General features: G+C 47.4%; 1 protein-coding gene across 1 annotated transcript in view; it reads left to right on the forward strand.

The window, feature by feature from the left end:
- Positions 1 to 27,022, forward strand: part of LOC116788123 (MAM domain-containing glycosylphosphatidylinositol anchor protein 2) — a 159,874-nt gene that overhangs the window by 32,935 nt on the left and 99,917 nt on the right. The window contains exons 4-5 of the mRNA XM_032690549.1: positions 5,135 to 5,464; positions 11,909 to 12,202. Of these exons, the coding sequence (XP_032546440.1) occupies positions 5,135 to 5,464; positions 11,909 to 12,202 (624 nt within the window). The remainder of the gene's footprint in view (positions 1 to 5,134; positions 5,465 to 11,908; positions 12,203 to 27,022) is intronic.

The raw sequence follows: 27,022 nt of genomic DNA on the forward strand, positions 1-27,022 counted from the left end.
CCTTGTCCTACCAGATCAGAACCCTTGCAGGAAGATCAACCATTTCCAGTCAGGCCGTGGTGGAGGAGTGTGAAAATCACAGCACAACTGAGAGTGGTTCAATCTTCCTAGAAGGATTCTGACCCCAAAGGTCAGGAAATTCCCAGTGTGTGACATGATTTGGAGTCTCATTCTGGAGAAGGAGATCCAGCTCTAAATTCCTTGTCCTACCAGGTCAGAACCCTTCCAGGAGGATGAACCACTCTCAGACAGGCTGTGATTTACACACTCCTCCCTCACAGCACAACTGAGAGTGGTTCAAGTTCTTGGAAGGATTTTGACTCCACAGATCAGGAAATTCCCAGTCTGTGAAGTGATTTGGAGTCTCATTCTGGAGTGGGAGATCCAGGTTTAATTTCCTTGTCCTACCAGGTCAGAACCCTCCCAGGAAGATCAACCATTTCCAGTCAGGCCGTGGTGGAGGAGTGTGAAAATCACAGCACAACTGAGAGTGGTTCAAGTTCCTGGAAGGTTTCTGACCCCACAGGTCAGGAATTTTACAGTATGTGAAGTGATTTGGATTCTCAGCCTGGATTGGGAGATCCAGCTCCAAATTCCTTGTCCTGCACTCAGCTGTAGCTCCCAAGATCCTGCAGCAGCAGAGCTGCTCCTGCCTTTTTTGTGGGATTTGGGGAAGGGAGGTTTGTTATGAATTTGTGTGAAAGAGGTTTATTGCTAATTTTGGGAAGGGAGGGTTATTCCTAATTTTGGGAAGGGAGGGTTATTCCTGCTCAGGGCTGGTGGCAGCTCTGCATCTTGGGGTGCTTTCCATCCTTCAAAATGATGGAGCAATCCCACCAGGAATTCCAGGTTAATTGTGGAGATTTCGTTGTTATTCCAGGGCCAGCTGAGATCAGGGATTTACAGATTCCCGTTGTTCAATGATCTGATTTAACCCTGACAAGAAACTTGCTTATAAAGTCACATTTTCTGCTGTTTTTGTTGGTGACAGAAGAAAATGCTGATGCCGTGGAATTTGTGGAGTCTGGGAGAGTGAGGTTGGAAAAGCAGGGGATTGTTGGATGTGGGATTTCATGGCTGTTCCTCATGGATTTAATGTGTCCATTCTCGTGGCTTTGGAGAAACGAAGAGGTTTGGTTTGGGGAAAAAAAGGAAAGGAAAAGACCAAAGAGATTTTTTCCGTCTCTTCAGAATTTCTTGGAACTCCCCGAACTTTTTTCCCTTCAGTGCCTCCTCTGAACTCCTTGGACTGGGATTTATGGAAAAATATTGAGTTGAGGTGTCTGCTCTGCTCAGTTCTGTGGGAATTGGAGTTTGCTGGAGCAGGTTGGGATGATGGATGATCCAGGTTGGGATAATGGGTGATACAGGTTGGGATAATGGGTGATCCAGGTTGGGATAATGGGTGATTCAGGTTGGGATAATGGATGATCCAAATTTGGATAATGGGTGATCCAGTTGGGATAATGGGTGATCCAAATTGGGGTAATGGGTGATCCAGGTTGGGATAATGGGTGATCCAGCTGGGAAAATGGGTGATCCAGATTAGGATAATGGGTGATCCAGCCCAGTTATTGCTTGAATTAATACTCACATTTTATGGCAACACCCACAAAACTTGGTTGTTTTATTAATTAAATCCACGAGCCTCCTTAATTAAATCCTCTTGGAGCCCCTCCTGGGCGATGCAAAAGTGGTTTCAAGCCCCAATTTTTAAGGTTCTGCACCTTTATCTTCCCCTTGCAGGTGTTATTTAAACACCAAACCCTAACAAAAGGCAGAGAAAAGTTTATGTGACTTTCCTGTCAGACTTTGTTCAGCTCTCAGCTCTAGGAATGAGAAACTGCTGAAAAATCACAAATAAAAATAGTTTATCGAGGTTATTAGCAGCTAATTTGGGCTGAAATGTTTCTGTTTGTCGTGTGCATCGAGTTCTTTTTTTCTCTTTTTCCCTGCCTAAAAGTTATTTACATAATATATTGTTTCTGGGGTTTGTTCTGGGATTTTCAAACTGAAAAAAAAGCTCAGCTCGTGCCTCAAAGTTTCTTTTTGTGGCAATTCACAGCTGGTTGAGACTCTGGATTTGAAAAGTTGCTTCCCTGGGAAGGGACTGTGGCATTCCCAAGGGAAGGGAAGGAGAAATGTTTAGGAAAGACAAGTGCATTTTGCTGCAGAAGTTTAATTCTGATTAAAGTCGTCAAAATGAATGAAATGATAAAATAAATGAATAAAATCAACCACTCAGATTCTTGAATAGGTGGTTAAAATCAATTAGCAGCATCCTGATGCCTTTTGTGCTGTACTTGATATGGATAAATATATAAATAGATATATAAAAAATGCAAAAATATAACAAATTTCCTGTTGTCTAATTATAAATATTTCCTTCTTAAATGGGGGAAGTTTTTCCCACCCTGTTTCCAGACACAGCTCAATTTTAGGCTTGTTTTCCCACATGGAAAAAGACAAACTAATTATTAAATCAATGTTAATTCTTTTCTGAGATGGGAAAGGGCGAATCCAGCGTGGCCTCTGCAGGCTCCAAAGGGTTGGTTTGTTCCAGGAGCCACTGAAGGGACAAAATTGAGGCAGAATGAGTATTTTCCTCACTTTTGGGAGTGTAAGGAACAAATACCCTGGGATTTCTTCGTGTGTTTGGTGCCTCAGCCACCCCTTTCCATCCCTGGGAGTATCCAGCCAGGGAAAAGGGCTTGTTGTCCAAAATATGGGATCTGTAGCATCTTCCAGGGCCTGAAAGGGCTCCAGGAGAGCTGGAGAGGGACCTGGAATAAGGGCTGGAGGGACAGGACACAGGGAATGGCTTCGCATTGGAAAAGGGGAGATCTGGGTGGAATATTGGGAAGAAATTGCTGGCTGGGAGGGTGGGGAGGCCCTGGCATAGAATTCCCAGAGAAGCTGTGGCTGCCCCTGGATCCCTGGAAGTGTCCAAGGCCAGGTTGGAGCAACCTGGGCTGGTGGGAGGTGTCCCTGCCCATGGCAGGGGTTGGGATGAGTCGCTCTTTAATGTCCTTTCCAGCCCAAACCATTCTGGAATTCTGTGAGATGAATCCTTTGCTCAAATGTCCCACAGGTAAATTTTTCTCCAAGGTGGAAAATGCTCCTTCAACGTGGCCTCTGCAGGCTCCAAAGAGCTGGTTCCTTCGAGGAGCCACTGAAGTGACCAAATGGGGTGACACCAACCATTGAGGTTCAACCAGGCCAAGGGCCGGGTGCTGCCCTTTGGCCACAACAACCCCCGGCAGCTCCAGGCTGGGCCAGAGGGGCTGGAGAGCAGCCAGGCAGGAAGGGAGCTGGGAGTGGGGATGGACAGGGAGCTGAACAGGAGCCAGAGTGTGCCCAGGGGGACAAGAGGGCCAATGGATCCTGGCCTGGCTCAGGAACAGGGTGGCCAAGAGGGCCAGGGAAGGGATTCCTGCCCTGGACTCAGCGCTGCTGAGGCCACCCCTGGAGTGCTGTGTCCAGCTCTGGGCCCTCAGCTCAGGAAGGCCCTGGAGGGGCTGGAGCAGGTGCAGAGGAGAGCAACGAGGCTGGGGAAGGGACTGGAGCACAAGTGCTGGGAGGAGAGGCTGAGGGAGCTGGGGGGGCTCAGCCTGGAGAAGAGGAGGCTCAGGGGAGACCTCCTCACTCTCTGCAACTCCCTGACAGGAGGGGGGAGCCAGGGGGGGGTTGGTCTCTTTTCCCAGGCAACTCTCAGCAAGACAAGAGGGCTCGGGCTTCAGCTGTGCCAGGGGAGGGTTAGGTTGGAGATTAGAAAGAATTTCTTTGCAGAGAGGGTGCTCAGCCATTGGAATGGGCTGCCCAGGGAAGGGGTGGATTCTCCATCCCTGGAGGTGTTTAAGGACAGACTGGATGTGGCATCAGTGCCATGGGCTGGGAACCACAGCAGGGTTGGATCAAGGGTTGGACTGGATGATCTCGGAGGTCCCTTCCAACCCAGCTGATTCTGTGATTCTGTGATTCTATGATTCCATGGGGTGGGACAGCTGTCCCCAGCCCGGGGATGGATGGATGGAGCCCTCCAGGGCTGCCTCAGGGAAGGAGCAGGAGGTACAAACCAGGGCAGGCTGCAGCCTCAGGCATGTTTTTCCCTCCTTTCCCTTCCACCAGCTGGCACCAGGCTGTGTTTGCTCCCAGATGGATCGGAGGTGACACCTCTGGTCGTGTCAGTGCTGTTGGGAGGATATCTCTATTTTCTCCTCTCTCTCAGTGCTCTGGTAGGACAAGGGGGAAAGGAAGGGCTTGTAAACACCTCCAGAGATGGATCACAGACATGGAAGGCTCATGAATTATTTGGGTTGCTCCTCACTTGTCAGCAGCTCAGCCTAATTTAGGTGCTGTGCTTCCTATTTTTCATCTTGGAAGTGACAAGTGCTCTGGCTCTGTGTGCTCTGGGATGGGATTTGATGGAGGGTTTGGATCCTGCTAAAAATTAACCGTGTGTTAAATGGTGCGTTTGGTGACTTCCCAAACATCACAGAATCCCAGGATGGGTTGGGTTGGAAGGGACTTGAAAGCCCATTCAGTGCCACCCCTGCCATGGGCAGGGACACCTCCCACTAGCCCAGGTTGCTCCAACCTGGCCTTGGACACTTCCAGGGATCCAGGGGCAGCCACAGCTTCTCTGGGAATTCTATTCTGGGGCCTCCCCACCCTCCCAGCCAGGAATTCCTTCCTAATATTCCACCCAGATCTCCCCTCTTCCAACGTGAAGCCATTCCCTGTGTCCTGCCCCTCCATCCCTTATCCCAAAGTCCCTCCCCACCTTCCTTGGCTTGAAGTCAGGTCTGGTGGGTCACCAGCCACAAAAACAGGAAAACACCCGGAAAAAAAAAAATCACGGAGAAGCTCCAGCACCCGTGGAATGAAGCACATGGAATGAAGGCACCTTCAGATAAAGGCAGTGGGAAATGGAGCGAGTTTTAAAGTGAACAAATTTTCTTTCTGGGTCAGAAACCCCCAGGGCCTCCCCACCCTCACAGTAAAACAATTGTTCCTTGAATCAACTTGAACTGACCCCCTTTCAGTTTAAAACCCTTTTAAAATCACACGTAGGCATCGAGTGAGGCAAAAATTGCATTTTATTACAACGAACCACTTCTCTTTTGCGTTTCAGCCTTAAAAAAGGGACGCTTTTGGATCACCCCCGACCCCTACCACAAGGATGACAACATCCAGATCGGGCGGGAGGTGAAGATCTCGTGCCAGGTGGAGGCCATCCCGCCCGAGGAGCTGACCTTCAGCTGGTTCAAGAACGGGCGGCCCCTGCGGAGCTCGGAGAGGATGGTGATCACCCAGACCGACCCCGACGTGTCCCCCGGCACCACCAACCTGGACATCATCGACCTCAAGTTCACCGACTTTGGGACCTACACGTGCGTGGCCTCGCTCAAGGGAGGGGGAATCTCCGACATCAGCATCGACGTCAACATCTCCAGCAGCACCGGTGAGAGCCGGGAGGGGATCCTGGGGGAAGTTTTGGGGGGATGGAGCCACGGGATGGCTTTGCTCTCCCGCTCCTGGATGGAAGTTTTGGGGGGATGGAGCCAAGGATGGCTTTGCTCTCCTGCTTCTGGATGGAAGTTTTGGTGGGATGGAGCCACAGGATGGATTTGCTCTCCCATTCCTGCATGGAAGTTTTGGTGGGATGGAGCCACAGGATGGATTTGCTCTCCCATTCCTGCATGGAAGTTTTGGTGGGATGGAGCCACAGGATGGATTTGCTCTCCCATTCCTGGGTGGAAGTTTTGGGGGGATGGAAGTTTTGGGAGGATGGAGTCACAGGATGGCTTTGCTCTCCTGGGATGGAACCAAGGATGGCTTTGCTCTCCTGCTCCTGGATGGAAGTTTTGGAGGGATGGAAACAAGGATGGCTTTACTCTCCTGCTCCTGGATGGAAGTTTTGGGGGAGTGGAAGTTTTGGGGGGATGGAGCCAAGGATGGCTTTGCTCTCCTGCTCCTGGATGGAAGTTTTGGAGGGATGGAGTCACAGGATGGCTTTGCTTTCCCACTCCTGGATGGAAGTTTTGGAGGGATGGAAGTTTTGGGGGGATGGAGTCACAGGATGGCTTTGCTCTCCTGCTCCTGGATGGAAGTTTTGGGGGGATGGAGCCATGGGAAGTTTTGGAGGGATGGAGTCACAGGAAGTTTTGGAGGAATGGAGCCATGGGATGGCTTTGCTCTCCTGCTCCTGGGTGGAAGTTTTGGGGGGATGGAGCCACAGGATGGCTTTGCTCTCCTGGGATGGAGCCACAGGATGACTTTGCTCTCCTGGGGTGGAGCCACAGGATGACTTTGCTCTCCTGCTCCTGGATGGAAGTTTTGGGGGGACGGAAGTTTTGGGGGGATGGAGTCACAGGATGGCTTTGCTCTCCCATTCCTGGATGGAAGTTTTGGGGGGATGGAGCCACGGGATTCCTTTGCTCTCCCGCTCCTGGGTGGAAGTTTTGGGGGGATGGAGTGACAGGATGGCTTTGCTCTCCCGCTCCTACAAAGACAAGCTGGGAGAGCTGGGGGGGGTTCCCCTGGAGAAGAGAAGGCTCCAGGGAGAGCTGAGAGCCCCTTGCAGGGCCTAAAGGGGCTCCAGGAGAGCTGGAGAGGGACTGGGGACAAGGGATGGAGGGACAGGACACAGGGAATGGCTTCCCACTGCCAGAGTTAGATGGGATCTTGGGAAGGAATTGCTGGCTGGGAGGGTGGGGAGGGGCTGGGATGGAATTCCCAGAGAAGTTGTGGCTGCCCCTGGATCCCTGGAATTGTCCAAGGGCAGGTTGGATGGAGCTTGGAGCAACCTGGGCTAGTGGAAGATGTCCCTGCCCATGGCAGGGGATGGAATGGATGGGCTTTAAGATCCCCTCCAGCCCAAACCATCCTGGGATTCTGTGATCTTACTATCAATTAAAGATCTGGGAGGATTATTATTGGGGAAGAGCCAAGTTGGGAATGCCATGAATTGCCCACCTGGCACACAGGAACCACTGTATTATCTCTGCTTTCCTGAGAATCATTTGGAAAATCAATGGGATTCCTTGGAAACGTCCGTTTTGTTGGCCATTCCTTAGCTGGCCATTCCCATCCCAATTCCTTCAGTCAGTGGTGAATTCCATCAGCTCTGACATTCCCTGTCCTGCAAGAAGATCCTGAGGAAAGGGGGGAAGCAAACCTGGAGTTTGGGCTCAGCGTGTTCAGCTCTGCCAGGGGGTGATTTCATCTCCCGGAGAAGTGGAAGCTGAAACAGTTGCAGTGCTTTGAAGGTCATTAGTGATTCATCAAGACTCATTGCTGCCTGGTAATTAGCAACATAAGGCCCAGGCACAAACACGTTTCCCAAATGCCAGGACTTGCAGGGATTTATTAATATCCCTCCCTGTGTCTGTTGTGCTGCTTCGGAGAGGGGGGGAGGGAATTTTCTCTTCCTGTCGCGTCTGAGGCTCCTCCTGGAGTCTCCAAGAGAGGCAGGAGGGGTTGGTGGCACCTTTAGGTCCCCCCAGAAGGTTGGGAAGGGATGTGTGGCAGTGCCTCTTGACACATTTGGCATCACACTCCTTCAGCAGGAGTATTTTCTCCCTTGACATTTTGTACTTTGCAGAGATTTATGGCCTGAGTATCTTACATAAATGGACCTGAAGTAATCCCCTCCCAGCTCCCCCCAAACATATCTCGACGAAGTAGGTCAGTGAATAGTGAAAATGAAGGCTCAAATGTCGAACGTTTGCCCTGGGAAAGCCTTGTCATCCATAAAAACCAACCCTGGGCAAAAACCCAACCCACCAGGATGGCTCTGTGGGACCAGGTCACGGGGAACCCAAAGGCAGAAGATGTGAAAAAAAGCAGCAAGATGTTAAAAAAGCAACAAAACCCTCCCCTTGGTAAAGTGGGTTCAGGGTAAGCAAAAAAAAAAAAAAAAGAGAATGGATCAGGAAAATATGTTTGTCTGTTGAGGTGATTTTTTTTTGTCCTCTGCCTTAAATCTTATATTTGAAGCAGGAAGAATAAAGCTTTGGGGTTTGTGTGCTCTACTCTGTTCTGAACAGGTTCTTACCCCGCCTTTATCCCTGAAAAGCAGCATCAGCCCAGGGAGAGCTAGAATATCTGTCCCTCCTGGCTTATTCTCCTTTCCCCCGGAGACAGTTTTGTGCAGGGAAGGGAGTTGTGAGTTCAGGGGGTGTTTTACTTGTTTTACTTTATTTTTTGGTGGCGCTGCTTGGAACTGTCCCGGGAAGGGCTGGCTGGAGGAGGTGGAGATCCTGCTTTTCCTGAGGGGCTCCTTCCCGCTGTCTCCCTCCTGCCCTGTGTGGGCACAGCTGGGTGTCCTCCATGGCAAACATGTCCAACAAATCCTTGCTCTCTGGGAAAAGTTGAAGACGTGCTGAGCACATTCCACCTGGGGATAGGCCCATCCCAGACATAGATTTTGGGAATGAACACGGGGCAGGCTCCAGGTCTCCTGTTCCTCCATCTCATAGAGTGGTTGGGATTAGAAGAAGACCTTAAAGACCATTTCTTTGTCTGGAGATGCAGCCCAAACACTCCTGGGCTCTGCTTTATCCTATAATTATTACCATTAACCCATGTTAAGAAGCCTGACCACACAATCCCAAAACTCCTCCCTCGTCACTGCAGAGAATTCCAGGCCTTTTCCCAAAGGTTTCTTTATGGGGCCACCATGGACCAGATGGTGGCTTAGGGAAAGCCCTGGAGAAAGGCCTGGCAGGCTCAGCAGCGCTGAGGGAAGAGTTGTGGGATAGTGTGGTCAGGCTACCATTATTATTATTATTATTATTATTATTATTATTATTATTATTATTATTATTATTATTATATTAAATTATTAATTCTTAATTATCATTATGTTTTACTACATTTATATTGCCATATAATAGATATATAAATCATATAAAATTAGGATTACATACATATTTACTATATGAAGTATAATAATAATAATAATACAAGAAGACCTTAAAGACCATTTCATTGTCCTGTGCAGGGACACCTTCCTCTAGACTGGGTCCAACCTGACCTTGAACACTTCCAGGGGTAGATTTGGCTTTCCTGCTTGAGCCAGGCAGAGAAATCCATGAGGAACTAGTACATCTGAGGCTGTGCAGTATGACTGGGCTTTCCCTGTTCAGCTAATCAGCTCTGTGTTAACTAATGAATTAATTAAACACCCGGGCTGACGTGGGGGACCCGCGGCCTGGATCTGTTTGTCCTCTGGTCATCTCCTTCCTGCTTTGATGCTCCATGAAAGAGACCTTCACTTGGGCTCCAGATGTTTATTGGAATCACAGCTGCATAATGAAGAAGAGCTTTTTGTGAGGTAATTAGCGCTCCAATTAAGATATTTGTAAAATCTGAAGCACCGTCCGGAGCGATCTCACGGGTAGCCCCGAGATACCCCAAATCACACAGTTATCGTGGCAAACTGATGGTTTTTGGGAGCCATTATCTCCTTGGAGTTTATCTTTGAAAGGAGGAGGTGAACAGCAGGGACAGATCGAGGCCTGATTTGGTTAAAAAAGCTTTTTTCTTTTATAGTTCTATTTTCGTACTTAATGTGCGGAGATTTTCCTTATTAATTCCGTCCCTTCCCATCACATGGGGCCAGGAGGGGCCATCCCCTGCTCTGCAGCCCCTTCCCACGGAAATCTGGTTTTGTTTCTGGGATGTCTTCATCCCCAGTGGATTAATTCCAGCAGGATTTCTGGGAGCAAACACCCTTCATGTTTTTATCCTTCTCCAGACGGCCGTGGAGTTGGCTCCTCATCTCCTGGTGCATGTGGAGCATGGAGCTCCTCAGCACAGCTCCTGCCACAGCTCTGCAAGATAATTTGGCTGATTTGCAACTGCCTGTGGATGTTCTGGGGTTAAAATGTTCCTCTTCAGTCCAGCTGCAGAGCAAGGCAGTGTTTCGGGGTATTAGAGGTGTTATATACACATATATTTGCACAATATTTATATTAGATATATATTTATATTAGATATATATTTATATAGACAGATAGAGATCAATAGATATGGATACAGATATATTAGTAGAGTTCTAAGCCCTGATTCTGCAATTGTTTTACTACCTAAGCACATCTCTTGTCCACCATCATTTAAGGCAATGAGCTCAGGTCGCCCCAGGGGAGGTTTAGGTTGGATATGAAGGAAAATTTCCTGCATGAAAAGGGTCATAAACCACTGGCACAGGTTTCCCAGGGCAGTGGTGGAGTCACCATCCCTCGAAGTGTTGCAAAACTGTGTGGATGTGGCACTTGAGGACATGGTTTAGTGGTGCTGGGTTGATGGTTGGGGTTGGACCATCTTGAAGGTCTTTTCCAACCTCAGCAATTCTGTGGTTCCGTGGAGTCTGTGCTTGATGTTGTGTCTTCACCTGCAATCAGAAGTGGTTTTGTGCCCCAGAGAGTTGGATGAAATCAGCAGCCAGTCTGGTACCAAATAAAGGGTTTTAGTGCCAAATCCTCATAAAAAAACAAAGCCCTAAGTTGCAGTGCTGGGACTGATGGTCTGAGTCCTGGACAGAGACATGCAGGGAGGTCACTGAGTGTCACCCAGGGCTGGGAAATCCCAGCTGAGCCACTCCAAGCAGCTGAGAACCTCATCCCATAAATCCAGCAACATTCCACAGCCTTCCCATATATAAGCAATCCCTGCCTTTTGCTGTCTGGGTATAAATTGCTCCTCAATGAGCCTGAGAGAGCATCAGGGAGTGTTTGGATGATCCTCTCCAGCTCATGGGGTGGCTCCTGAGGACAGTCCTGTGCAGGACTGAAGGTTGGACCCTTGGGGGTCCCTTCCAGCTGAGGGGAGACCTTGTCACTCTCTCCAACCCCCTGACAGGAGGGCAGAGCCTGGGGGGAGAGTCGGGCTCTGCTCCCAGGGAACAAGGGACAGGAGGAGAGGGAACGGCCTCCAGCTGTGCCAGGGGAGGCTCAGGTGGAACATGAGGAAGAATTTCTTTCCAAAGGGTGATCAGCCCTTGGAATGGGCTGCCCAGGGAGGAGGTGGAGTCACCATCCCTGGAGGTGTTTCAGGACAGACTGGATGTGGCATCAGTTCCATGGGCTGGGTGACAAGGTGGGGTTGGGTCCTGGATTGGACTGGATGATCTGAACAGGAGCCAGAGTGTGTCGAGGGGGACAAGAGGGCCAATGGATCCTGGCCTGGCTCAGGAACAGGGTGGCCAACAGGGCCAGGGAAGTGATTCCTGCCCTGGACTCAGCGCTGCTGAGGCCACCCCTGGAGTGCTGTGTCCAGCTCGGGGCCCTCAGCTCAGGAAGGACATGGAGGGGCTGGAGCAGGTGCAGAGGAGAGCAACGAGGCTGGGGAAGGGACTGGAGCACAAGTGCTGGGAGGAGAGGCTGAGGGAGCTGGGGGGGCTCAGCCTGGAGAAGAGGAGGCTCAGGGGAGACCTCCTCACTCTCTACAACTCCCTGCCAGGAGGGGGGAGCCAGGGGGGGTTGGTCTCTTTTCCCAGGCAACTCTCAGCTAGACAAGAGGGCTCGGGCTTCAGCTGTGCCAGGGGAGGGTTAGGTTGGAGATTAGGAAGAATTTCTTTGCAGAGAGGGTGCTCAGCCATTGGAATGGGCTGCCCAGGGAAGGGGTGGATTCTCCATCCCTGGAGGTGTTTAAGGACAGACTGGATGTGGCATCAGTGCCATGAGCTGGGAACCACGGCGGGGTTGGATCAAGGGTTGGACTGGATGATCTCAGAGGTCCCTTCCAACCCAGCTGATTCTGTGATTCTATGGTTCTATGATCTCAGAGGTCTTTTCCAACCTGGCTGATTCTGGGATTCCAGGATTGTGCTGCCAGGCCAAGGCAGGAATCCCTGTGCTGTACCCGCAGTGCTGACTGTCCCCCCTCTCTCTGTCCCCCACAGTGCCACCCAACCTGACCGTCCCCCAGGAGAAGTCCCCACTGGTGACACGGGAGGGGGACACCATCGAGCTGCAGTGCCAGGTGACGGGCAAGCCCAAGCCCATCATCCTGTGGTCCCGGGCCGACAAGGAGGTGGCGATGCCGGACGGGGCGATGCAGACCGAGAGCTACGACGGGATCCTGAGGATCGTCAACGTGTCCCGGGAGATGACGGGGACGTACCGGTGCCAGACCAGCCAGTACAACGGGTTCAACGTGAAACCCAGAGAGGCTTTGGTGCAGCTCATTGTACAGTGTGAGTACACCATTTCTTTTCTTTTTTTTTTCTTTTCTTTTTTCTTTTCTTTTTTCTTTTCTTTTCTCTTTTCTCTTTTCCCTTTCCTTTCCTTTCCTTTCCTTTCCTTTCCTTTCCTTTCCTTTCCTTTCCTTTCCTTTCCTTTCCTTTCCTTTCCTTTCCTTTCCTTTCCTTTCCTTTCCTTTCCTTTCCTTTCCTTTCCTTTCCTTTCCTTTCCCAAACCTTCCCCTTCCTTTCCCAAACCTTCCCTTTCCTTTTCCCAAACCTTCCTTATTTCTTTTTTCTTTTTTCTTTTCTTCCCTTCCCAAACCTAACCTTCCCTTCCCAAACCTCCCCTTTCCCTTCCCCTCTCTCTTTCCTTTTCCCTTTCCATTTCCTTTTCCTTTCCCCTTCCCCTTTCCTTTTCCTTTCCACTTCCCTTTTCTCTTTCCTCTTTCCCTTCCTATTTCTCTTTCCCTTTCCCTTTCTTTCCATGTGATTCTGCTGATTTATTGATTTATTCCTCCCCTGAACAAGCAGCAGCCAGAGTCCTACAGCTGGTACCCATTTGATGCTGTGCTGTTTGGCTCTGTAGTTCCCCGAATCTATGATTTTAATATAAACACAGAAGTAAAAATTACATAGGAGCCTCATTTATATTGGAAAAAAAACCCCAAAACCAAAAACCAAGAAGTGTGAGGGAATCATTATTTTCCCCATGCCTTGCTTTGAATTCCTTGACACGGGAACAAGGGGATGAGATAAGAGAACAGATCCCTCTAAACGCAGATCTGACACCGAGCTCGTTTGTTGGTGCCGTGTAAAACAAGCAGGGAAAAACGAGGGCAGGAGCTGTTCCCCGGGAGCTGGATCCTCATCCAGAGCTGCAGAGCTGAATCTGTGAAACTCAGTCCGAAAGACTGCTCAGAGACATTTATTTCTCTTTAAGCAGCAAGGTATTTGTTCGTTCAACGTTGGGAGCGAGCCAGCTCGCGCTGGACAAACTTGCTCCACTTGCAAGTGCAAAACTAAGCCATTTTATACCCTTTAGATCCATGGTGACATCATTTATTAGACATATTAATAAGCAGGCTGGTCTCTGGGTGGAGTCTTTCCAGACATGCTCAGTCTTCTACTGTGGGGGTCTTCTCCTCAAGCCTTCATCCCTCTGGTGGTCACCATGGACGTCTTCCTCAATTTGACCTCTTCAATCAGGTGACCTGAATTCTTCAAGCTTGCAAAATCCTGGCTCTGGGCCTTCTAGATCTTATTCAAACATCTGATTTCCCTAATTTATTCCTGTGTGTGTACTACTCCTGTTCTTTCTATACTAAGGCCTTTGGTCCAGTGAGCAGAACAGAACATGAGATGAACCAGTGCTCCTAAAATGTTCTTCCAGCAACACAGATATTGGGGTTTCTTAGCAGGCCAAGAGATCTCAGTTAACTCTTTTAGGCCTGGCTCCTGTTTCAGAGCTACCTCTGGAACCAGCAGTGCTGGGAACGGGCAGGGAGACCGGAGGGGAAAGCGATTATTTTGGAAAAAGTGCTCTGAGTTCCTTATCGGGAAAGGAGGAGCCTGGTTTGATGTGGTTAATGGGCAATAACGAGCCTTGTTTTGTGTTTGTGTATCTGACCAGTCACTAAATCACTTTCACGTGTCTGTTGTCAGTGCTTAGAAAGGAGAAGCCTGGTTTGATGTGGTTTAGGGGGAATAACAAGCCTCACTTTGTGTTTGTGTATCTGATCAGTCGCTAAATGACTGTCACGTGCCTGTTGTCGGTGCTTAACTTCACTTTTCCCGAAGCAGCCCTCATTTATCCCACTTTGAGCTGCCCAAATCTTCTGTGGGATCTGCTCTTCAACAGCTCTCAGTGCTGGGCACAACTGACCTCTTTTGGGGCCCCTGGGGAGGAGCTGCTGCAAACACACATCCTCGTTGCCGATAATCAACTGATTTGCTTTGCTGGGCTCTGTTGTGTAACAAATTATTTATGCCCTCGATCCCACGTGGTGGGATCTGCAGAACTTCCATCAGGGATGTTTTGCTGCTGCTCCAGCACACCTTTTAGCCTAAATTCATGGCTGCAGGAAGGTTGGAGATGTCTCACCTGGGCTTCTCCTGCTGGTGGATTTGTCTGCCTTTGGGCTGCAGGATATGGGTCTCTTTTCCCAGGCAACTCTCAGCAAGACAAGAGGGCTCGGGCTTCAGCTGTGCCAGGGGAGGGTTAGGTTGGAGATGAGGAAGAATTTCTTTGCAGAGAGGGTGCTCAGCCATTGCAATGGGCTGCCCAGGGAAGGGGTGGATTCTCCATCCCTGGAGGTGTTTAAGGACAGACTGGATGTGGCATCAGTGCCATGGGCTGGGAACCACGGCGGGGTTGGATCAAGGGTTGGACTGGATGATCTCGGAGGTGCCTTCCAACCCAGCTGATTCTGTGATTCTATGGTTCTATGGTGTGGTGGCTGTTGGGCACTGTGGGTCTGTGAGGGTGGATCAGAAGGGATCCCAGAGGTGGGATTTGTTCCATCTCTGCCCCTCTGACCCTTGTGTCGGGGCAGCTTCCCACAGACGCCTTGTTTGTCCATCTCAGCCTGAGGGTGGAGGGTGACAGTGACTGGACATGAGCCCAGGTGACCAAGAAGGCCAAGGAGAGCTGGCTTGGATCAGGAATAGTGTGTCCAGTGGGATCAGGGCAGGGACTGTCCCTGTGCTGGCACTGCTGGGGCACCTCCAGTGCTGGGGGCACTTCTGGGCCCTCAACATGAGAGACACTGAGGGTCTGGAGTGTGTGCAGGGAAGGGAGGGGAGCTGGAGCAGCAGGAACAGCTGAGGGAGCTGGGGGGGCTCAGCCTGGAGCAAAGGAGGCTCAGGGGGGACCTTCTGGCTCTGCAACCCCCTGACAGGAGGGGGGAGCCGGGGGGGGTCGGGCTCTACTCCCAGGGAACAAGGGACAGGAGGAGAGGGAACGGCCTCCAGCTGTGCCAGGGGAGGCTCAGGTGGGACAGGAGGAGGAATTTCCCCCTGGAAAGGGTGGTGAGGCCTTGTCAGGGGCTGCCCAGGGAGGTTTGGAGTGCCCAGCCCTGGAGGTGTCCCAGGAAGGCCTGGCCGTGGCACTCAGTGCTCTGGGCTGGGGGACAAGGGGGGCATCGGGCACGGGGGGCACTGGATGATCCTGGAGGGCTTTTCCAACCTTAAAATTCCTATGATTTTATCACTCTGGGAATGAGAACCACTCTAGAAAGAGTGGAGTGCTGGTTCTTCTGAGTGAGGAGGGAAAGCAGCTGCTTTCTCCTTTTCTGGCAGTAATTTGGGGTGAAAACTAGAAAACACTTTGTTTTCTGGTCACTTGGATCCTTTATCTTTTAATTTATATTCTCCTTTTTTCCGTATGCTTCCCCTTTTCCATCTGTCTGTGCCAAGTCGAGCATGGTGGTTATTATGTCCTGCTTTGGGTGGGTTGTGGTGATGTGTGAAGGATGGAAAGGTGAAGGATGAAGGTGCCTTCAAATAATCCCCGTCAGGCACAAATACGCATGTGGAGGTTTTCCCAGTAAATCAAGAGGTTTAGAGGGAAAGTTCTGGAGGTAAATCCACTCCAGTTACGAACAGCAACCCAAAAATATCATCTGGGACAGGCAAACAATTCCTTGCCTCTGTTCTTGGGAGCTTTATCAGCCCTGAGGAGACTTGTATGATGCTTTTTCAGATAATAAAAGCAATTTTCAGGCTTTTTTTATTCCTCCATCCTCAGGAGCACACACAGTTCAGGGGGAGATACTGGAGGAACAAGTGTTCAGGAGGACTCTTGACATGACTCCACAGCAGCTGTGATGTGTCCCACATTTTGCCCTGGAAGACTTTATTTCCAGTCTTTCACAGTTCTAGAAACTCTTGTATTCATCCTGGTCTCCATTTCAAGGTCTTGAAGGAGATGCTGTTATTTTTTCCAGCAGGGAGGCAATAATATCACAGAATCCCAGGATGGGTCAGGCTGGAAGGGCCCACAGTGGCTCATCTGGTCCCACGAGGGTCATCCCAGAGCACAGGGATTGTGTCCAGAGGGCTCTGGAATATCCCCAGGGAGGAGACTCTCCCCTCTCTGGCCAATCTGCTCAGGGCTGGGTCACTGCCCAGCCAAGAAGTTCTTCCTCCTGTGCAGGTGGCACTTGCTGGGCATCAGTTCCTGCCCGTTCCTGCTGTGCCATTGCTGGGCCCCCCCGAGCAGAGCCTGGGCCATCCTCTGCCCCCTCCCTGCACCCCTGCCAGCCCTTGGGGAGGGCCCCTCTGGGTGTCCCCTCTGGAGGCTGAACAGCCCCAGCTCCCTCAGAGATGCTCCAGGCCCTTCCTCATCTTCATCACCCTCCCCTGGACCTGCTCCAGGAGCTCCTTCCTGTCCTGAGGAGCCCCGAGCTGGACAAAGCACCCCAGATGTACCTCCCAGGGCTGAGCAGAGGGGCAGGATCCCCTCCCTGACCTGCTGGGAATGTTCCTTCTCATGCCCCCAGGATCCCATTGACCTCCTTATCCACCTCTGGCTCAGGGTGGTGTCACCTCCTGTCAGAGGAAGGGGGGTCGAGTCTGGGTTTTGAGGGAATGTTTCCCAGGATGTGGATTAGGACTTCCACCAGCTTCCCACTTCCTTAGGACCCTGGTGGACCCAGTGGGATGCAGTGGGACCCAGTGGGACCCAGTCTCAGGTGCATCCTTGCAAAGCTGAGCTTAGCAGTGGGGCCTAAATTAGTTGTGTGGGTTTAACATAAAATTTGAGTCTGACTCACTCGGATTTTAGATGATTTTTTGCAGCTGAGAGTGGGAAAAATCATGAGGAAATTTTTTCCCAGGGTGTGGATTAGGACTTCCACCAGCTTCCCACTTCCTCAGGACCCTGGTGGACCCACCCAGTGGGATGACTCTTGCTGAGGAACTTTTTTCCCAGGGTGTGGATTAGGACTTCCACCAACTTCCCACTTCCTCAGGACCTCAACTGGTTCCTGGTGGCCCCAGTGGGATGACTCCTGCTGCCTTCCAGATCCTGCTGGATGCATCTCTTGGCTTGCTGTTATTTTCCAACTTTTTCCTGCTGGCAAACCACCCGGATTTGTGCCTTTTTGTTCTGCCTCAGCTCCAGCAGTTCCCTAATTCCGAGAGAGAGGAGACACAACTCGAAAAAGGAGTAGGAGCTAAACAGGTACTTACAGGGGGTTTGTCTTTCATCTGCTCCTGTTTGGAATTCTGCTCACTTTGTTCAGCTCCTGGCAAGTGACAAGTTGGAGATGAATGGACAAAGCTGATGTTATGTAAGGCTTTGATTATTTTCCTTGTGGGAGGAAAGTACATTTGTTCCCATCGACTTGAGCATTATTTCTGTAACGAGCACGGCATTTATCCAATTGTCATAAAAATCAGTTCCTTTCAGTAATTCCCTAATATTTATTGCAGGCACTTCCAGCAGTTATGAACAGGGAGAGATATTTAATGAAAAACACTCTGAGTTCCAGAACAACTCATTGATTTGGCTTTGGATGTGGTGTGTGGGCAGAGGAGGCCCTGGATGTTGGGAGCTGGGGGGACATTCATGTCCTCTGGGGGGGCAGAAGAGTTTCTCCTTGTGACAGCAGGACCTTCTGTCTCATTTTCATGGAATTATGGGATATCCTGAGCTGGAAGGGATCCACAAGGACCACCCAGTCCAACCCCTGGCCCTGGCCAGGACACCCCAACAATCCCCCCCTGTCCCTCAGAGCGTTGTCCAAACCCTCCTGGAGCTCTGGCAGCCTTGGGGCCGTGCCCACTGCCCTGGGGAGCCTGGGCAGTGCCAACCACCCTCTGGGGGAACAACTGAAGTTACTCTTAAACTTAAATTACACTTGATAGAAATATTTGGATTCTCATTTGCTGTGGAGAGGAATCACAGACAACATCCAACAGCACGGAGAAGTTGGGGCTGCCCCATCCCTGGAAGTGTTTAAACAGGTTGGACGGAGCTTGGAGCAACCTGGGCTAGTGGAAGGTGTCCCTGCCCATGGCAGGGGGTGCAATGAGATGGGCTTGAAGGTACCTTCCAACCCAAACCAGTCTGGGATTCCTCCTCCACCTGCCAAGGTGGGTGTTTTAGGAGCTCTCAATGCTGGGTTGGCTCCACAATCAACTTCCCAGAATCCTACAACCTGCTGAGCTGGAAGGGACCCACCAGGATCATCCAGTCCAACCCTCAGCCCTGCCCAGGAACATCCCCAAGAGTCCCCCCCTGTGCCCCAGAGGATCATCCAAACCCTCCTGGAGCTCTGGCAGCCTTGGGGCCGTGCCCACTGCCCTGGGGAGCCTGTTCCAGTGCTCCACAGGGCAAATCTTTCAGTGGAATTCCTGTTCTAGGTCAGATCTGTTGGGTCAAACTAAAGAAGAAAATAAAGATAAATTCAAAGGTAAAGGCACTTTTTTAATCTGACCCACTTTTGGTTCATCTAAACAAGTTTTTCTTGGCAAACCCTGGGAATTCAGGAAGTGGAAAATCACAGGGAGGAACATGGATGGATACAGGGGTCAGTGCCATGAAATCTCTTGGTGGAACACCCATGGAATAGCTCTATAAATATGGAAAAATGTGGTAAGCCCATCCCTGGAAGTGTCCAAGACCAGGTTGGATGGAGCTTGGAGCAAACTGGGAGTGTGGAAGGTGTCAGGGGTGGAACAAGATCTTCAAGGTCCCTTCTAACCCATCCAAACCCTTCTGGGCTTGGATCTGATGATTTCCTCAATGTAATTTTGCCCAAATAAATGTTTTCTGTAACAGGAACCCCTTTTTCCAAAGGCATCGCTCTCCAAGCACTTGTAAAACCTCTTAAAACATCCAATATTTTAGGGTTTCCTGGTGGGGAAAGCAGTTGGACACGTCGGGATCTCTGAATTTCCCTTTCCAGTCACAACTGAGGCTCGTTTGTGTCGTTCCCGCTCCGTAATAAATTCCAAACAAGGAATAAAATCACAACCTGCAGGGAGTGGAAAACCAGCTAATTAGTAAGAAATATCGAGCCTAAGGGATGGTCTCAGGTGCATCCTTGCAAAGCTGAGCTTAGCAGTGGGGCCTAAATTAGTTGTGTGGGTTTAACATAAAATTTGAGTACGATTCACTTGAATTTTCGATGATTTTTTTGCAGCTGAGAATGGGAAAAATCATCTTTTTTGCTCTAAACAAGAGGTTTGGCAGCTCTAGAAATTCCCTGTTTGTTGCTCCGCGGCTGTTTATTTAAAATATGATGAAATATTTATCTGCAAATATTGTATTAATAATGAAATAAAAAAGGTTGGGAAAGAAGGAAATGTTCTCCAGCCCAAATTAGGACCGGAATTAATGAGCTTAAAACTCGGGGAGATTTAGGGCAAGTAATTAAGAGGAAACTTTTGAACAGGTAGGGTGATTAATCCCGGCAGGAATTTATCGACTTTATGGGATTGTCTCGTGGATGGGGAGCAAGGAAAACTCACAGAGAGCGAAAATCTTCCGGATTATAAAATTTTAACATGGAAAACTTATCAAAAAAAGGGAATCCCCAGAGGTGAGAACAAATCCTGAGTGGGGAAAAGGGCTTTATTTTGAAAGAAATCTCTTTTTTAAGCAGGGGTGAAATGACAGAGGAAATGAGTATTTGCATTTTTCATTTCTGTTATTTACAGCACAGTTATACTTTGATTTTTCCTCCTCCCCCCGTGTCATGATTGAAGATTTGAGTGCAAAAAGCTGATTAATATTCAGGACAAGGGTTGCATAACTCAATATATTCTCAGGCTTTTGCATTTCTTTCTTTCTTCTTTTCTGAATTAATTCTTTCTCACTTTTCTGAATTAATTCTTTCTCACTTTTCTGAATTAATTCTTTCTCCAGAGAGAAGATTTGGGGTTGATTTCAGCTGTTTGTGATGAGAGAGAGGGCAGCCTAAAAAAAGGGTTAAAACTGGGTCTAACTTCTATATTTCTGGAGGATGGGAATTAGTGAATGATCTTAGAACTTTAAAACATCCAAATATACCTTGTTCCCATTGCCTTTATTTGATTTCTGAAGTAGTTTTCTGCCTCCTGGTGTGTCATATCCAAGGAATTCCACATCCCTGGGCTGAAGGATTATCCTAGAGGTTGATCTGAGCCTAAAGGTTCACCCTGCCCTGTGGTGATATTTATTTATATATTTATATATTTTATTTATATATTTATATTTGCATTTTTATTTTTATATGTTGTATTTATATATTTATACATTTATTTATATATTTTTATTTATATATTTATACTTATATATTTATATATTCTATGTTTATTTATTAATTTACTTTACTTATATATTTATATATATTTTATATATAGTTTTATATATAAATTAGAGGTTTCATATACAAATTATAAATTATATATATATGTGAGTATATATATATGAGAGAGGGGGTTTAATATATAGATTAAAAATAGAGTTGATATATATTTATACCTTATATATAAATATATAAATATATATAAATCTATTTTATATATGAACCAGAGGTTTTGTATGTTTATATTTTTATACATAAATACAGAAATAGGTATATAAAAATTATTTTATATATAAAATCCCTCTCATATATATCTATATTTATATATTTTAAATAAAAATTATATAATAAATATATATGATATATATAATAAATATATATGAAAGGGGTTTTTATATACATATATATATATATATATGTCTATATATATATTTTTTGGCACTCCAGAGGAACAGTTACCACTGTATTTGTGTTTAATGGGTAATTCCCAGCTCCTTAATTCCTACTCCAGAAATTCCCCAGAAAACTCTCTTAGTTCTTTGATAAAACAACGAAAAATCTCTTCCCTAAAATCCTCACTGGAGGCTGAGATTTCAATATAACAAAAAACCAACTCTGACTTTCCAGGTAATTTATCCAAACGGAGCAAGGGAGGAAAAATATCTGGAAATAATTGATGGCACTTGATGAGGAAAATCAAATTTTGGGGAGGTTTTTGACATTTAACTGTGTGCAGCGACCCAGAGGGTGAATATGAAACACTGGCAACTTTTAAATCAGAACAGGAACATTTGAATTTTTTCTTATTTAATGTGAAAACCACAGAGAATCTCCCGAGACGGAGCTTTTTCCTTGTTAGAAATTCCAAAAGACGCCAGAACCCGAAATATAAACAGGGATGTTGTCGGAGGAGGGGAAAAAAAATTGAGTTATTCATATTGGTTTCTCTTTGACAATTGGTCTTGGTTTCTTTTTGACAATTGGTCTTGCAGAAGAGAATTTAATCCAGCAGAGGGAAAAAACCAAAGAGGCTTCTAGACCAAAAGAATTTTGTTTTTGGAAGGAGTGACAAGGAGGGAAGGGGTGGGAAAGGGATGGGAATGTTGAACATCCGTGCTTAAAAAATGAAAAATCAGGATAATGTGGCCTTGGATGCATCCAGGATCTGAGCAGCCCAACAATCTGGGGAGAACAGCGCTTTTTAATCCCAGATTTTGTCAGAAAAATCCCAGATTTTCGCTTTTGACAAGAGAAACTTGTCCTTTGGCCACGGTGGGTTTTGCTGACACGGGTTCGTCAGCACTTGGAGCTTTCTCATGGGGCTGGGATGTATATATTTATATCTGATATATAAGTATATAAATATATATAAAACTCTTTTCTATATGAACCAGAGGTTTTGTATGTTTGTATTTTTATGTATAAACACAGAAATAGGTATATAAAAATATATACCTATATAAAGTAGTCAATAACCACGACGATCCCAGTTTGGAGGCAAGAAACTGGAATGGTTTATTGGATTCACTACTTCATATTTCAAGGGTTCAGGGTTTACATATTTAACAGGGGGTTTTACATATTCATGGTATTAAAATCGGGGGGGTTCCCAAAGATGAGTTAAGAGGAAAACCCACATTAACAAACCTTGAGGGTTTTTCTCATGTCCAAATTTTTGGAATCCAACACTGGGATATCCCCTGGGTGATATTTATTTATATATTTATATATTTTATTTACATATTTATAATTACATTTATATATTTTATATATTTTATTTATATATTTATACTTACATTTATATATTTTATATATTTATTTATATATTTATATAATTTTCTTTGTATATTTATACTTATATATTTATACATTCTATTTTTATTTATTAATTTACTTTACTTATATATGTATATATATTTTATATATAGTTTTATAAATAAATATAGAGTTTTCATATACAAATTATATATATATGTGAGTATATATATATATGGGGGGGTTAAATATATATATTAAAAATAGAGTTTATATATATTTATACCTTATATGTAAGTATATAAATATACATAAAACTATTTTATATATAAACTAGAGGTCTTGTATATTTATATTTTTATATATAAACACAAAATAGGCATAGAAAAACTATTTTATATATAATATCCCTCTCATATATATCTATATTTATGTATCATATATAAATTATATAAATACATAAATATATATGAGAGGGGGTTTTTATATATATATATAAAGAATAGAGTTTATATATATATGTCCATATATATATTTTATATATGTCTATATATATATATATATATTTTAAGGCTTTTGTTTAAACTGAGCAGTTTTTCTTTTTCTTTTTCTCATATCTAAATTTTTGGAATCCAACACTGGGATATCCTTTGGGAACTCAGAAAATAGGTTGGAATGTGGTGGAGTTTGGGATTGTTTCGTGTTGGTGCCATGGGAATATTTGCAGTCCCACCAGAGCAGGCGGATGCTCTGCTCCTAAATCACAGAATCCCACTGTTTTTTAGGTTGGAAGGACTTGAGAATCATCCAGTGCCACCCCCAACATCTTCCACTCCCCCAGATTGCTCCAAGCCTTGGGTACTTCCAGGATTGGAAGAGCCACAATCTCTTCTTCCCAATTAATAACAAGTTGATAGGTCGGATTCAAAGGGCAAATGTACAAATTGGAGGAATTACATCCACTGAGGAATTACAACCTCAAAGGATTGAGGAAAATCCATGAGACTCTTCACTTGTGGCATTCAGGGATGTCCCCAAAAAGAAGAAGAGCAGAATGACAGGGAATGCTGTAGCTGGGACATAAAGGACAGGAACCAGCAGTAACTAAGTCAACACCCAACTCATGGGAAGGTAAATTGGGCTAATTAAGTTGTCCATTTAGCTCATTTTTTTTGCCATTGGCCATTTTAACTGCAGGAGAGTCTCTGAGTAAATACATTTCCTTTCTGCTGGCCCATCTCACTTAGGAGACTAATTCCCACAATTCCCCAAAACCAGGATTGCAAAGTGCAGCATTCCAAGTGTCAGATCAGTTGGATTGGCACGGGATAGAACTCATTCTGCCCATGAAAGCTGCAGTGGTGAATCGGGGGGGTTTGTTACCTGCTTATTCCTTTTGCTCTACAAATCCCCAAATTCCCAGTGTTTGACTTTGTGGCTGGAATTGCCTCATAAAACGGAGCCTTTGGAAGGTGATCCCCAAATCTGCTGCTTTCTCCGTGCTCCCTCCTGGCAGATTTGATTTCCCTCTCCGTTATCCTTGTTCAGATGTGTTGTTAATGTGGAGTTTGGAAAACCATCTCCCCCGTGGAGATGAAAATAGCACCAGCAGGGACGTTCCTTTCACTCGGCAGCAGGAATGGAATTAGAGCTCCATCGTCCTGGTGCACAGTCAGGATTCCTGATGGAGCCAGGCCAGAGGATCTGGACTCATTCCTGCAGTCACTGAGATGGTGGGAAAGCCAGGGGGGATCTTTGCTGGATGTTTTTTTTGCAGAGCCTCTTTCTTTGCCTTTGAAAAAAACCACGTTGTGGGTTAAAATCCCCGAAGGCGAGAGGAGTCTGGCAAGGGGCATCAGCAGGAGTCACAGAATCCTTTAGGATGGAAAAGCCCTCAGGGATCATGGAGTCCAACTACCCCCAGCACTGCCAAGGCCACCAGTGCCCCTGTCCCCAAGTGCCACATCCACAGGGCTTGGAAATCCCTCCAGGGATGGGAACTCCACCCTGTGCCAGGCATGGAAAACCCTTTCCATGAGGAATTTTTCCCTAATATCCATTTTAAACTTCTTCTGGCACAGCTGGAGGCCGTTCCCTCTCTTCCTGTCCCTTGTTCCCTGGGAGCAGAGCCCGACCTCCCCTGTCTCCAGCCTCCTTCCAGGGAATTTTAGGGATCCAGAAGGTTTCCCCTGAGCCTCCTTTTCTCCAGGCTGAGCCCCCTGAGCTCCCTCAACCCCTCCTGCTGCTCCAGCCCCTTCCCAGCTCCCTTCCCTTCCCTGCACACGCTCCAGCCCCTCCATGACCTTCTCTGAGTGTCCCAGAAGTGCCCTCAGGATTTGGAAGTGCCCCCAGCAGGGGGAGAATGAAGAAAACAGAGAGTTGTGCATCTCTGTCAGTGATTTAACAGGGCATGGACCTTCCACCTGCCTGGGGAAGCATCTGGGGCCCATCATCTCCTTGGGAATCACCCCAGTCTTTCCCAAACACCAGTGGCACACGTTGGTGTGACAGCAGGTCCTCGCTGTGGACACCAAAATCCCCTCCTGGGGAGGGTCTTCTCGGGCTGGAGGCTGCACAGGCAGCTGTCCTGAGGAAAGCAAATCCCTCCTAACAGGATTTCTGCCGCTCTCCTTCTCACATTCAGAAGCTCTCCATGCAATGAAAGGGAAATTTCACACCTTTCATCCATTATTGGCTTGATAAATATTCCGGAGAGTAAACAAAGAGGAGAGATATTCTACTTTTCTTTCGAGAGGAATTGTTATTTCCAGGCAGTTCAGACCCTGAAAACGTATTCAAACCCTTCACAATGGATACACATCTCTTGCAATTGATACCTATTTCACAAAATTGACTCGTATTTCTCACAATTGATTCCCATTTCTCACAATTGATTCCCATTTCTCACAATTGATTCCCATTTCTCACTTTTCCAGGCTGAGCTGCAGCTGCTGCTCCATTAATCCACGTTCTTATCGATAAAGGCACTTTTATCCCTGTTTTAATTGACTGTTTCTCTCAATATGTGGCAGTTTATCCAGATTTATTTCATCATTCAGATTTATTATCGGCACAATTTATCCTTTTTTGCTCTCTGTAACAGGTGATATTCTGTCTCTCTCCTCATTTCCCTGCCCATGGCAGGGCTGGATTGTAGAGAAGGGGCAGGGGCACAAGTGATGCCCCTTCTTTGTTGGGATGACACAACCTGGGGCTGATTTTTGCAATGAATGAAGGTTATTTTTATTTTTGGAGGTCCTGCTTTGCCCTGGAGAGGCCACAGTTTCTTCTGTACCTTGTTTTATCAGATGGATTTGGGGTTGAACATGAAATCACGCCAAGAAGTTCTGCTGGTGAAGAACTTGCTCTTCATGGAATGATCCATCAGATGTGTTTTCCCTCATTGTCTTGGGTGCCCTCAACACCCACTGTTCCATTTTGACAGTTATGGAGGGGAAACAGAGACATTTCTAAATATCTCCTCTGTTTAAATCCTTGGTGGTCTCAGAAGAGGCACCGTTGGCTTTCATTATCTTTTCCAAGGTGAGCTGTGCGACTCTGAACCCCCAAAATCAAACGCAGGATCACGGAATGGTTTGGGTTGGAAAAGACCTCCAAGAGCATCAAGTCCAGCAGTGAACCCAGCACTGCCAGGGCTCCACACCCTGCCCTGCTGGAGGGAGTTCTAGTTGTAAAATCTTGTGTTGTGTCTGGAAAACCCCTCTCACACTGGGGTGAGTTGTGGGAGGGGGGCTTGGACTCAGAAACCCATTTGCTGCCCAGAGTGGAGGCAGCTCAGAGGAGGGGATGTTCAAAAGGGGCAGCTGACACTGGGGCCTTCGTTTTGTGCCACCACACTTTTTAGCTGAGAATCCCAAAATGGTTTGGGTTGGAAGAGACCTTAAAACTCATCTTGTTCCACCCCTTGCCATGGGCAGGGACACCTTCCGCTAGCCCAGGGATCCAACCTGGCCTTGGACACTTCCAGGGATCCAGGGGCAGCCACAGCTTCTCTGGGCAACCTGGGCCAGGGCCTCCCCACCCTCCCAGCCAGGAATTCCTTCCCAAGATCCCATCTAACTCTGGCAGTGGGAAGCCATTCCCTGTGTCCTGTCCCTCCATCCCTTGTTCCCAGTCCCTCTCCAGCTCTCCTGGAGCCCCTTTAGGCCCTGCAAGGGGCTCTCAGCTCTCCCTGGAGCCTTCTCTTCTCCAGCTGAACCCCCCCAGCTCTCCCAGCCTGGCTCCATCAGACGGTTTTAAATCTCACTTTAAGCAGTTTAGGGAGGTTTTTTGGTTGTATTCCTGCTTTTTCCAGTGTCTCTTCTTTCCTCATGTGTTCAGGTCAGCAAAAATATCCCAAATCCAGTCACTCCTCGGTCGGTTGTTGTACGTCCCAGTCAGGACTGGATTATTTTGCTCTTGGTAGGAGTGTTCATTTATGGATTATGCAGTTCTTGGCTTATCCAGAGAGGAGCTGTGGCTGCCCCTGGATCCCTGGAAGTGTCCAAGGCCAGGCTGGAGCAACCTGGGCCGGTGGAAGGTGTCCCTGCCCATGGAAAGGAGTTGGAGCAAGATGAGCTTTAAGGTCCCTTCCCACCCAAACCACTCTATAATGCTCTGACCTAGTGCATGTGTGGTGATTGTACTTTCTGTGCTTTATTTTTAGGGAGCCTCACATTTCATTAAGGGCAGCAGATACATTTTTGGCAGCCTGGGCTTTGTTTTGCTTTGCAGTTGAACGATGGTGTGTTCAGAATCACAGGCAGAGCTGTCATAGCCCCCA

This window comes from Chiroxiphia lanceolata, chromosome 6 (genome assembly GCF_009829145.1).
Source record: "Chiroxiphia lanceolata isolate bChiLan1 chromosome 6, bChiLan1.pri, whole genome shotgun sequence".
Taxonomy (NCBI): domain Eukaryota; kingdom Metazoa; phylum Chordata; class Aves; order Passeriformes; family Pipridae; genus Chiroxiphia; species Chiroxiphia lanceolata.